Source organism: Buteo buteo, chromosome 7 (assembly GCF_964188355.1).
Source record: "Buteo buteo chromosome 7, bButBut1.hap1.1, whole genome shotgun sequence".
Classification (NCBI taxonomy): Eukaryota; Metazoa; Chordata; class Aves; order Accipitriformes; family Accipitridae; genus Buteo; species Buteo buteo.
In genome coordinates this window covers 30,965,252-30,977,977 of record NC_134177.1, presented here as the reverse complement: position 1 = coordinate 30,977,977, position 12,726 = coordinate 30,965,252, and the positions used below count along the sequence as shown (strand labels likewise).

The 12,726-nt window shown below is 40.6% G+C and overlaps 1 protein-coding gene across 4 annotated transcripts in view; it reads right to left on the bottom strand.

Annotated features, from left to right (window-relative positions):
- The window catches only part of VPS8 (VPS8 subunit of CORVET complex), an 85,072-nt gene that overhangs the window by 47,313 nt on the left and 25,033 nt on the right, over positions 1-12,726 (bottom strand). For 3 of the 4 annotated variants that reach the window (XM_075032169.1, XM_075032171.1, XM_075032172.1), the window contains exons 15-25: positions 12,075-12,149; positions 11,362-11,397; positions 9,044-9,134; positions 7,897-7,943; positions 6,919-7,008; positions 6,474-6,520; positions 5,731-5,953; positions 4,707-4,796; positions 3,221-3,272; positions 2,886-2,928; positions 2,028-2,100 (exon numbers count right to left, since the gene is read on the bottom strand). In XM_075032169.1, the coding sequence (XP_074888270.1) occupies positions 2,028-2,100; positions 2,886-2,928; positions 3,221-3,272; positions 4,707-4,796; positions 5,731-5,953; positions 6,474-6,520; positions 6,919-7,008; positions 7,897-7,943; positions 9,044-9,134; positions 11,362-11,397; positions 12,075-12,149 (867 nt within the window). The remainder of the gene's footprint in view (positions 1-2,027; positions 2,101-2,885; positions 2,929-3,220; positions 3,273-4,706; positions 4,797-5,730; positions 5,954-6,473; positions 6,521-6,918; positions 7,009-7,896; positions 7,944-9,043; positions 9,135-11,361; positions 11,398-12,074; positions 12,150-12,726) is intronic. The other variant, XM_075032170.1, reaches the window with a different exon arrangement.

The following is a 12,726-nucleotide window of genomic DNA, read 5'->3' as shown; positions in this document are numbered from 1 at the left end:
GAAGCCTTAAGGCATCAGCTGCTGTTCCTTAGGTGCCCTGGGAAGATGATTTGGATGTTAGGTCACAGCTTTTACTAGAGGGACTAGGCAGAACAACAAAAGAACAAGAGACGGATAGTCAGCCTGTGCTCAGCCTACAGGGTGTAAAACAAGCAGCTTCAGAGCCTATAAACATAGGTATAGGCTTTTCTGAAGCAACTAAGATCCTGCCATATAAGCAGAATGGCTGGACACAGGCCAACTCTCCCAAACTAAGGATGGCCAAGATGTGTGGATGAAGAATGTAGCTTCCTAACCAGAGCTAGAACAGACTGACAAAGCAGATGATCTTAACAGTCACCACAAGACTGGAAAATGTCAAGCCATGGGTTGCTTTATGCCTTTTCTCAAGAGAAGGAAGAAACTAGCTACCTTTCAAGTTGTCTCAAAGTGGCACTACAAGAAAAGGGAAATCGTCTTTCCAAACACCATCACTGTGGAAGTGTCTTTTGGGAAAGCCTCTTCCCTTCAGTGCTGTGGGCAGAAGGCATTAATAAGGATATATGGGAAGGAGTTGTCAAACAGCTTGAATCACAGACTTCACAGCCATCACAGATTCACCTCAGCTCCAAACCTCAGATACAGTCATAGACATTAGGGACAACAGGAATGTAAGCTGTAGGCCAACCCAAAAATCCCCATACAAAAACCTGGAATCACATAAACTGGAATCAAATGCTAGGATACAGGAGTTTAAGTTCAGAACTGACTGCATCCTCCTTTCTCTCCAAGTACCAAAAGACATCTAACGTTAAACCTTTTCCCAGTTCTGTGACCCGCTGAACCTCCTTCCTGCCAAAGGAGGCTCTCAAGAGGGGTTCCTCAGATAAGCCTAAGGAGAGATGTGTTGTAGCACCCTTAACCTATTAAGTAGCTCTGGCAAACAATTGCCCACATATGACTGAGTGAAGTGGCAGAGGAGCAGCCGCCACTGAAACAGATGGCTGGCTGACCCTACAAGCCAAGGGTACAAGGATGCAGTTTGGAGCACTTGATTACAATGCCCTCTTGACCTCAGCTGAATACCTGCAGTTATCACAAGACTGGAAATTCATCTTCAGCAAATACAATGTCTTGATGAGCAGAGATGAGCGTGAACACACACTAATATAATTATGATCATAAAATAAAAAGCCTCAGAGAAACCTGCAACCAAGAGCTACTTACTAGAGACATTTCTACCTACTGAACTCTACCTAGTACTACCTAACTCAGCAGCCATGGCACACTTCGCCTCATCCACCAAGTATCTGTGGATACATGATCTGGATTAAGTGGCAGAGCAGATATATTCACCCTGCACATGGGAATTACACCTCGAGGACAGATGCATGCATGTCTTGAATACCTGAGACTGGATAAGCCTCAGAAGTGAAGATATGGTGATGGGATACTAGGGCAAAGACTGAAATGCATCAAATGGGACCTTCATCATGGAAAATGACTGTGCTGAACTTTACACTTTGCTGTGCAGAGGCCAGAGGTGTAATATCTGAGGCAAGAAAACTCCAACACAAACTGAAGTTTTAGCAACAGCCAAACAGAGGAAGCAATATTTAGTTAATGTTCTTTGATGTTATCTCACTTTCAACTCCTGTCAATCCCATCTAACATGCATTTGAAACCAGGGAGGATCCTCCCATATCATAGTCAAGTTTAGAAGGCAGACACCACTACAAATTTCTGGTAACTTTGTGGTAGAATAATGAAAAAAAAATATCAAAATTAGTGCCACTAAGAACTCTATGTTCCCACACCCCAATTTACAGTTGAAAGAAAAATATTAAATTTAAATGTTCAGAATGCAACAACCGTTTGATTTCATTCTTTAAAAATTTATTTGGTATTTACAGTGGTATATACTCATATCAGAAGGATACAGCTATCAGATTGATAATAGTTTTCTATCAGAAACCCATGAAATAAGACATACGCAGCTTCTTCTAAAAACCTCACATGGGAAAGTTTCCTTCCGAAAGGTTGCTCACCTGATTTTTAACTAAAGGTACCAGATCCTCAGGAATATCACCCAATGGATATGCACGGCCTGCCAAGCAGCAGCTGTAAAAAAAGGAGGGGAAAGGAATTTTTAGTAAGTCCTGACATTAAACAGATTGAAGAGAACAGTTTATTTTTTTTAGTTACTTCTCAGGATGCTCTTAAAGCAAGTCAAATTTATTTTGTAAATCATGAAGGAAAGCATTGCAGACAGCGCTGCTGTTAATACACAATAAGCCAATGCACTGCATAAATTTGCATCTGAGGTACACAATTCCACAGCAGAAAAGTAACAGGGAAACTCCGTATTTCTCACAAAAATCTTTACTCTTGCATTTTAGGAAGCAGGAATAATGCAGAATCTAATGTTGATGATCTTGAATAAATTCCAGCAAGAGGAATTCACTAATTAATCACTACCGTCCAATCTCAGAATGACCTCCTGCAAATGATAGGCCACACAGTAAGCAGCAACTGAGCACAGCTATCCCAAAAGGCACGGCAGAAGGGCCTAAAATATAGCTTTTCAGGCTATGGAGTCCTTGTTCAAGGAGCACTGTCACACACAGGACAAAAAACTGACTCTAACCAAATTCTAAAGGTAAAGACATGGTCTTGGCATATCAGCAGTAACTTGAGCTCTAAGTCTCCAACTTTACCCTACCAATCCACTCACAGGATGTGTAACAAGAAGCTGTTGTAACTAAGTCAGGTGTACAAAGCAGCCATTGCTATTTTACACAATCTCTCAGACCTTGACATACACTATAAGATCATGCAACTATAGTGAGTTAAAAATCTGGTGCCACCACTAGGGAACATGTCACACACTTTCTAAGGGACCTTACCTTATATATACAAGCAGCTTGTTGCCCATTATCACCTGCTCATCTACAAAACAAAAATTATTTGTCACCTTTTCTTCACAAGACAACATATAGAGATACAACTCTTTTTCCCAGCTGTTAGCAAAACATCTCATCTGACACACATGCAGAGTTTGACACACAGTGAGCTGAGCAGCTTTACACACAGTAAATAGTACTAGAAGACTTTTCTGTTCTCCAAGACCCTTATATTGAATGTGTACTTCCTTTTTGCATCCCTCTGTTGGAAGTGACCAGAGATACTCAAAACATCAAATATCAAAACTAGAAACCCTTAAAGGGAAAGAATTCTGTACCTGTGAGAGACTTCCCAGCATTCAGTGGAGGAGCAATGACTTTGAACAGCTTCTGTAACAAGAAAGAAGGCAGTGCTCAAGCAGCTGGAAAAGCTCAAAGCAAAGAATCTGTGTGGTTTTAAAGCAGACACCAATGGGGCATCTTCCCCCCAGAAACTCTGCTTTCTCACCATGTCTTACAATTAAAAGGCACAGAGGGCACCAAGATGTGGCAAAGGATGCTTTTCACAGCTGATGTTATGATGGATGAAAAAACAGCCTTCATTCAATCAGATCTAACCCTAAGCATAGGCCACACTAAAAAAAACAACGTTCAGTAGTCCCAGAAGTAACAATCAGAGCATAACTGACCAGCCTCACTTCCTGTTCCTGAATCTTCTGCCACCAGAGATTATGCAAACCTTCATCCTGCATAGCAGGGTCACCAGACAGCCTTTAGTTTGGGTATGTAGAATGAGGACTCATCTAAATACTTAGCTCTAGAAAGCAGAAAAAGTTACTTGTACTCATACAGCTAGTGCTTGGTTTCCAGAAGTCCTTTTTAAAATCATGAACACCTCAAGAGTCTCCTTCCTGAGAAAAATAAAATGAGATTATAACTGCTAAAAATTGGGCAGTTTAAGATTTTCACACTCAAATGGACCCAGCTCTCTATTTCAGAGCTACTGAGAAAATACTAGCAGTGCTTCTGTAATGCAACATCCTGACATTACAGCTATAGGCTTCAAGAGCAATTGGTATATCAGGCACATCTTCAGAATTACCAGCAGCATTATCAACAGGGCCTTCGGTTACAGCATTCCATCAAGTCCTGTGCTTGCTACTGTAGATAGATCACACCCAAGTGCTAAGAACAAAACCTGTCTCAATGCAAGGACTGTTTCTAGCCTTTTTTCTGAACTCTGTACACAGGTAAGTTCACCCTTTGTTTCTACCACTCTTTAATAAGTATTAATATACTATTGTGTCAGCAGAGGAAGAACAGTATGAAGGAAAAAAAAGCATGAGGTGTTCATAGAACCTCTCACACCTACACCCCCATTAATCCCATTGTGCAGAAAGTTGATGCTTTCTCAGCACATCATGCCATGTAGGCTAGGCTCACCACCAGCAACAAAGCTGTTAGCAGACAGTTTTGCAATGCAATCACCATAAGGCATCATGTTATTCTCTTCTGCTGCTTTTGTTTTATATTTATTTTATTAACATGACTAAACTTCCTGCTCTAACTTTGCAGAGCATTGCTACCTCAGCAGGGAAATCTGTGTTCTAAAGCACAGTAATTACAAATTACTTTTTTCCTCTACTGCATCTAGTCAAATAAACTGCATATATCATACATGGTTTCTCCCTTGAAATGAAAAATAACAAAAATATATACACACTGAATGAGAAGATAATGCATTGGGTTTGAAATGCTGTTTCTCAGAAAGACTGTGTGCTGAACACACAAGTAAAAACTCACTGCACTAAGCATCTTTCCTACCTCCATGGGACTAATGAAGTCATTCATCCCACTGTTGTAGACATAGATCATGGCATCATAGAGATGATTTTCCCAGCATAGAAGAACTACCTGCAAGGCAAACAAAGCACAATGTAGATATACAGCTGCTCTTAATTCATAGTTTTCTCATTCCCCAGTCTCTCGAATACAATCCCTGTCCTTACATTTGCATCATCCAACAGTATGATTTAAAGCAGAATGAGAATTTCCACTTGCAGAACTAGTCTCTGCAAGGACCCCAAATCCCCAAAGGCAGTATCCAGCCTACTGCTCACGCAGCAAACATGGAATCTAACTGCCTAGATTCTAACATTCATAACCTGCAATGAGATTAAGGAACAATAAAAAAAAGAAAAAGAAAAAGGCAGGTCTTAGCAAATCATTTTTGTCAAGTTCCCAAGCATTTTCCTCCTTGGAATAGAAAGCCATTCCTGTGAGAATAAAAACTGACCAAGGAAAACAGGACTACCCAGCAGGAACACCTCCTTGCTCCACTAACTTTGTCATGCAAGAGCAAGCACCTGAGCAGAGCAGGCTGGCTGGCACCAAACTGACAAACACAACTCCATTTTTTTGTGCCCCTGCAGCCTTTGATGTTAGGTAAAGTACTCAAAACAGGAAAGACTGATCATGAATATGAGAGTAATCCCAATGGACTAGTAGTTTCCAACACATTCCAACACATTAACCTATGCCACGACACAAACTAGGGGAGCAAAACATGTTTATAGAGCATGCATGTTACAGGATGGACACAGCCACACTAAATAATTCCTACATTCATTGAATTTGATCCCAGCGACACAGGGCTAAGTTCTGTTATAAATTAGTGACCAAAAGGCATGAACGGTTTGGATTACATGAGTCTTGTCTGTTGAAAGGTGACACCGTGTTTTCCACAGGCTATGCTGCGCTTAAAAGCAACAAGAAGTTTGCATCAGCCGCTAGGGGATGTTGTCATTTATTCAAAGAACTCAATATAGTATGCAGTACAACAGCTCACCTGCTGTATGTCTAAGCTGGTGACATCCATATGTACAATGCAGGCTTCCAAATTTTCCAACCTGTTCTTGTCTTGGAAGTGAAGCAGCAAGTCTTTCATCACTTGAGCTGTGATCCCCATCAGCTTATCACTTAAGATATATGGCTCCAAGCACTCCAGAAAGATGCCTTTAGCTACAGAATTCTCGCTCATCTTATCATATATCTGATTAAATAATAGATCCCTAGGAGGAAAGAAGTGTTTAGTTACCAAATAATCTTATTAAAATCTCCTTAGATATCTACTTTCTGAGGGCTCCAAATTAAACTCATTTTCCCCTGTATTTCTCAAACTCAGGAGCTGAATGCCCTGCTCAGCTCCTACACTGATGCAAGTTACAGGCAGCTACCCAATAAATTGGCTATGGATGTTGCAGCAGAAACCCCCTGCTGTTAGAGGGGAAATGATGATGACAGGAAAATCTATCAAGGCAGCGTCTTTATTAAGGGGATGGTGTGGGGGAAACAGTTTGATGCAAACTTTTCTTCCTCAACACATCAGCAAAAATTTAAGACTCACTTTGAGTAGTGAGTACCCTGACTTTAGTATCAGTTTTTAAGCATTCCTCTAAACTGTGAAGTGATATATGATGACAATGATGTGATATGATTCCTCTAAACCATGTGATATAATAGGAGACAGCACTCAGGACTGCATGGGTTGCTGGTCTGCCTTGGGAGACAGGCTTGCAAACTCAGACTTACGTGCGCTGGAGTAAAAGACAGTAATCAACTATGACAGGCACCACGTCCTGCAGAAGAAACATAAAAAAGCTGTAGGGACTGGCAAAAAATCCTGCCAAATAGCACATACCGAAGAACACAAAATGAAGCCTGTCCAATACAGAGCAGAATTGATGAGTTAATTCAATCAGCTGGTAGCTGGCACAGTGACAGGTTTTCCCCTATGCTGGTTCATATGGAGAAAACTTCTAGTCACACTTCTGCAGAGGACAGAGGGCATACAGGTTCTGCTCTGCCACCTAGCTGTAACGAAGTCCTGCTTTCATTAGTGCACACAACAGAGGTGAGAGTTCAGGTGAACCACAGCAGTATTTTTCAAAAATAGACAAGTAATTTTTGCAGCAAAGCAAAGTCTGATTAAAAAATGCAAAAGATCTAGACAAGAGAGCCCTCTGGAGCACCATACCTGAAAATGTTGCTCCATAACCTGAATTTTTCCTTGGTCAGGACATTTCTTCAAAGTCCGATCAGCATAATGGAGAAGGATTTCAACCATCTGAATTACAATAAACAAGAAAATTCATTCAAATCCTAGACTAGAGGACCTACTTGGTAGCTCATTTAATAGACTGACTTGGGGGTTGGCAGCACCGTAAACTCTGTTGTCCCATTTTGGGTATGAACTACCATGGGCAGGAAGGAGAAGAGGGAAGAGGCTGCCAAGAGACAATGGCATGACATTGCATAGAAGTGGCTCAGCAGGATGCTGAAGGCCTGCACTAGCTTTAACTGATTGACAAAGTGGGCAGCCAGTCTGCAAGCAAATTTTCAGGCAGATGAACACATCCTGAAGCATGAGGCTCATCTGGGCCATGTTTTTACCTGAAGTTTAAGTGATAGTACCTTAAAGAGCAAAACTTACTTACCTACAAATAAAATATACATGAAGAACAAAGTACAGCTGAAAAAATATTGCAGTAATTGTGTATTTTAAACATACCCTTCCCACAAAAAGGTTCCTGCAACAACTGAACAGAATCAGTTGAAGAGTTTATTCCATGTCCATGTATACATGGAGCAAAGTCTCCATCCTGAGAGTCAGCAAGTGACGTACTGATAGACACTTGCCAACCAAAGGTCAGGAAACTCTGGAGTTACCTACAAAAAAGGTTTCTCTCCACTGTGAGGGGACCAGATATCTCAAGGCCTTGATGATAATGTCACATTTTGATTTGCTTATGCTGCAGATTTTACCCCCACCTTTACCCAAAAGGTATTTCCAAGTTTCTTTTAAAATCCTGCTCGCAATCTTAGCAAGAGAGGCACATGTACACGTTCTAGAGTTAGTTGGATTAATTCTGGAGGACAGAAGCCATTCCTTCCAGGAACACAGTATCCCATCAGCATACACGAAAACCCAGTTAGGAAGAGATCAGTGACTCACTCTGTCTGCAATGACTGCTTTCCGCTTGCTTGTGTCCCCAGACAAGCCTAGAAACAATGAAAGGGGAAAAAAATTGAAGCTTTTCTCATCTAAGCTACCAGTGGAAATATAAAAATTCCACAGTTCAGATGCTAACACCACTACTGTTGAGATGCAGAGGTCAGGATACCTAAACACACAATTTTGTGTTCTACTTTTAGCTCACTCTTCTTCTGAAGAGCTTAGTCTCCCAATGCAAAGACTGTTCAAGCACAGGAATGGCAAGAACAGATCTGAGTGCTGTTTAATACTGAGAGAACAGAGGGCTGTCAAAGACTGTCTACATGAGGCTAATTGCTGGAGGATGCCTTGATACAAAGAAGCTGAATTAAGTGCATTATAAGGGGAAAAAAAAATTCTGAAATGCCAACTCAAAAAGACAGTAATTCTTTGAATACTGAAAAACTATCTGCGTAATTGCATTATATCCACCCATTAAAACGAGACAAATCTTCATATGCTAGCAATTTCACAGCAGGAGTTTCTTATCTCAAGAACTTGAGTCTCATCTATCAAAACCATCAGAAGTTATTTGCTGAAAAGTCAATGCATCCAGTCCAAATCAGACTGTTCAAGTGGCAGTTTCTGGCATAATTAACATGTTTATCATAACAAGCTATGTGCCCACAAAGCATCCTCCTTCAGAGGAAACATGGTGCCAAAGCCCAGCAGTTCTTTCAGTCAGTTGTATAGTCAGAGGAGACCTGAATTAAAGTACCTGCTTGGCAGAGCTGACAGAACATCACACTGAAAATTACCTACAGGTCATGCATGACCTTCAGGAATATTTTAGCAGGCTAGATATTCAACACATGGATCCACCTCCTTCACAGCAAAGTGACAACAGATAGGAGTCACAACACATACCAAGTCAGATTTTCATTTGAAAACAGCAGACTGCTAAAGGGACTATGACTCTGAAAAAATCAAACCAATCCATATGAAGGTGTTGTTTCTGCCAAACCCAAAGCAGGACATCCTACTTTCTTTTCTTCAATTCATTTCTCTTTTTTTTTTTTTCCTGAAAAAGTGATTTCTGTACATGCATAGGTTTAAAACCTTCCCTAGTGGTTTCAATTAAAAAAAAAAAAGCCAAACCCAAACTTACCTACTACAGCCTTTGCTTTACCTTCATAAAAAGACCAAGCTAGAGCCAGGGCATCCGTGAGACGCTCTTGTTTCAGAAGGTGGTCAACTCTCTAAAATAACAAGTAATACTGGACCTTAGTATTGCAGAAAAGATGATTTAAGATCAGCATTTCCCAGTAGTGGGTCATGATCCCTGACAGCAAGGGCACAGGAAACCTCAGAAGCTCTCAACACTTTGCAGTAAAGGTCAGTATCTCAAAAAGATTCTCTCATATGTACATTTGCTGCTGGACAGTTAAAAAAGACCAAGAAATGTCAGGCCCCAGTACGTCAAGTCACTGTGGGCTACATTTTAGGTCAGATGCTTGATAGATGGAGACCCACAGCATTGGCGAGTGTCTGCAATCACAAAGAATAAAAATTTTCTACTCCCCATCCTTGCCTCGTTGCTTAGAGCACAACAAAAAACTGCCATGTTTTCAGCATATGGGTGCAGTCATCCTACCCTTTTTCTCCTGAGCTCACAGTCAACAATGATTGAAATAGATCACAAATATTTTCTGCTTTAAAGGATTATTAGCACAAAAGGTCAAGCACCACTGGTCTTGGTATGTTAGGTCAAAATGTTAAAGTACTGTTTGAAATATGAGAGATTCTGAGTCGCAGACGACCTTTCTGTACTGCAGCAAGAACTCTCAGCTTCACACCCTAATCCCTCACATACTCAATTACAACTCTTGAGTAAGTCCCCTACAATAAAGAGGCCTGCAGCACAACAGAAACCATACAGTAATTTAGAAGGAGGTTGGCTCAGAGCATGTAAGTTGTGATTGAATTCTGAATTCTAGGAAAACCAGTCATGGGTCAAAGCAATAATTTTCATTAACAATTTACTAAACCAAAGTCAGTAGTGAATGGCTGGAGGGAAGACTAGCAGAGGAAAGTGATCTTGGTAACTAAAACCAGCAACTGTATAAAAGTTCAACAGAGCTGAACCATTTATATTTTATTAAAGGTCCTGAAACAGTGTCACATGGAGAAGCTTATAATCATGGATGAGTACAAGAGCTGTAAAGCAGGTAAGAGGAAAAAACGTGAAGTTCACTGCTTAAAGGAGAAATGCAACACTGGAAAGAAACTACTATTGGAGTTCTTCAGAATCAGCCTTGAAGCCCCTTTCTACATAATGATTCAGTCAACTAACTTGGCATAAGCTGAATTTAGTAATGAAGTTTGCTGATAACCAACTGTAGACATGTGACGTGAGAGAGCAGACCAGAAAGACAGACACAATAGGATTGCCCGTAAAGCTGGGTAACAGAAGTATGATGCAATCAATCCAATGGTACAAACAACTTAGCGCAGAAATCAGGGTTTGGCTATGGGATACTGGTGAACCTCCAGAGTGCTACAAGCCACTGACATCATGGAGCCAAAGGAACAGCAAAATGAGACCCAAGGATGCTTGAGGAATGACATACCTAGTAGAGACGGTGAAGAACAGGTGACATTGTGCATGGCACTTGTAAGACCCTACCCAGAGTAATGTGCCAAAGTGTTTACCTATGTTCAAGAAACTGAGCAAAGGAGGTGCAAAGAACACTGACTATGAAAAAAGAAAGGAATGGGAAGGTAATCTTACAAGAGGATGATTAAGGAGCTTTGCTTAGCCTTGTAAAACAAAGTCTGAGAGAGAACATGCATACACTGACTAAACATATTGCAAAGTGATGATCCAGAAAGGAAAAACTGCTGTTTAACTCAAGTGAAAATAACAACACAGGAACAAATAGAAATAAATAGATCACTAGGAACTTTAGTGTGGAAATTGATAGGGTTTCAGCTGTCAGAGAAATGATGTTCCAAAAAAATCTTCTACCAACAGAAACAAGGATCTAAAATCCAATGAACTTTCTAGGTAGTCTTTGATGGATTTTATGATGTAGCTCCTGCAGTAGCTCGAGACAAAATACAGTAAACCAGATTTCCTTCCATTCCTGTATGCTTATCTGGCAGATAGAAGGCTAGCGCTTACACAGTCCTCCGAAGTCACACATTGCACTAACTCTATCTTGTTAACAGAAGCTGAAACATGGCAAGGCATTATGTCCTGCTTGGGAGAACAAGGTCTCCATTCAGCCTACAAGTTTATGCAGGTGGGAGTCCCATAGCGTCCCACCACAGAAAGCAGTGTACCTACAGTGCTGGCTGTGCACAGCAATCAGGGATCCTGAACACAGTGCTCAGAACATGCTTCACAAATGCTCTCCCCATCCTCTCAAGCTATATTTAAGCAATTTGAACCTACTAAGCTGTACAGTTTTCCTCTCAACATACCTCTCTCCAGCTTCTCAATGTCATGACATGAACAGACTAGAAAATTAAAAAAAAAAAATTAAATTATTTAGTTACAGTTGCTCATGTAGCCTGTGGTATCCCACAGACCCACCAAAGCATGCTCATACAGGTGAAGATAAGTAAAGCAACACTCAAGCTTGGCATGGCAAGAATAAATTGGATGTTTATATTAAACAGAAAAAATTCTTTACATGGCCTTACAACCCATCTGCTCCAAGATACCATCCCTCACTTTTTCCCCTACTTCCACATGCCATCCTATAGGCCACCCCTCTTTGCCTTTTCACAGAAAGGCACTGCAGGACAGGAAAAGTGAATAACATATTTCTTTTATCATTCCATACAATAGAGTCTAGTATTCCCTGCTGTCTTATTTTCTTCTGTTTACTCACTAGCACATTTAAGACAAAGAAATTGAAGCTTAGCACAGAGGAGATGTCAGTAAAGTAATGCTAAGTCTACCCTGAAGCAACATGAAACAGGATACTGTGAAACTATGACAACGTCTTACTTAGCCTGTACCTCGGCCAAGACCAAATTATTGCACAATTCTTTAATCCCACCACATAACTGCACAAAGAACCCATCCCTGATTCACATCTCCATATAATAAAAAATTGCCTTTCTCCAGAAGATGAGCTACCATCAACAGTGAATGCCCCATATTTTTATTAAAAGCTCCTCACATTTACCTTAGTTCCAAGGTAAAAGATCTGGCCACCACAGCTGCTGATGGACTGATAACAAGCTTTCTCTCCAACCAATGCCTACAGGGAAAAAAGATTACATGCAAGTAAAACTGCTTTTTGTTTTTGTAAAATTTCCTAAGAAACATATATACATTTGAACTTTAGAAACACTTTGTAATTCAGAAATCAAAATGAGGATTGGGATAGAACAACACAGATTGCTGGGTAGTAGTAAGTAAAAAAGCTCTGCTGTCACTCCTTCCTGGTTGTGAACGCAGCTTAAAATGATACTGAGCTCTGGCTGCCCAGAAAACATGATGAAGTCATAAGGACCCACAAGCAGTGCTCTGTGTCTATCCTCAGATGCAAAAAAAGTTATGGGGACTCTTTCCTTGCCATCTGCTTCTTCACAAACCTTCCTCAAGAGCAAATGTGTAGGAGACACAGATGGAAAGAATACTGTTGAAGTGAGAGTTGCTACAACAGAAGTTTGAATACCAGTAACTAGTGTTTAAAAGGCTGTATATGGGCACATTTATAATGTGAGAAATGGAGTATCACATCAAAATTAAAAGATTTTACCACAATGCATGGGCAGTGCTTGCTTCCCGCTCCACTGCACAGTTACACAGGCTAGAGCTATTTGTCCTGTACT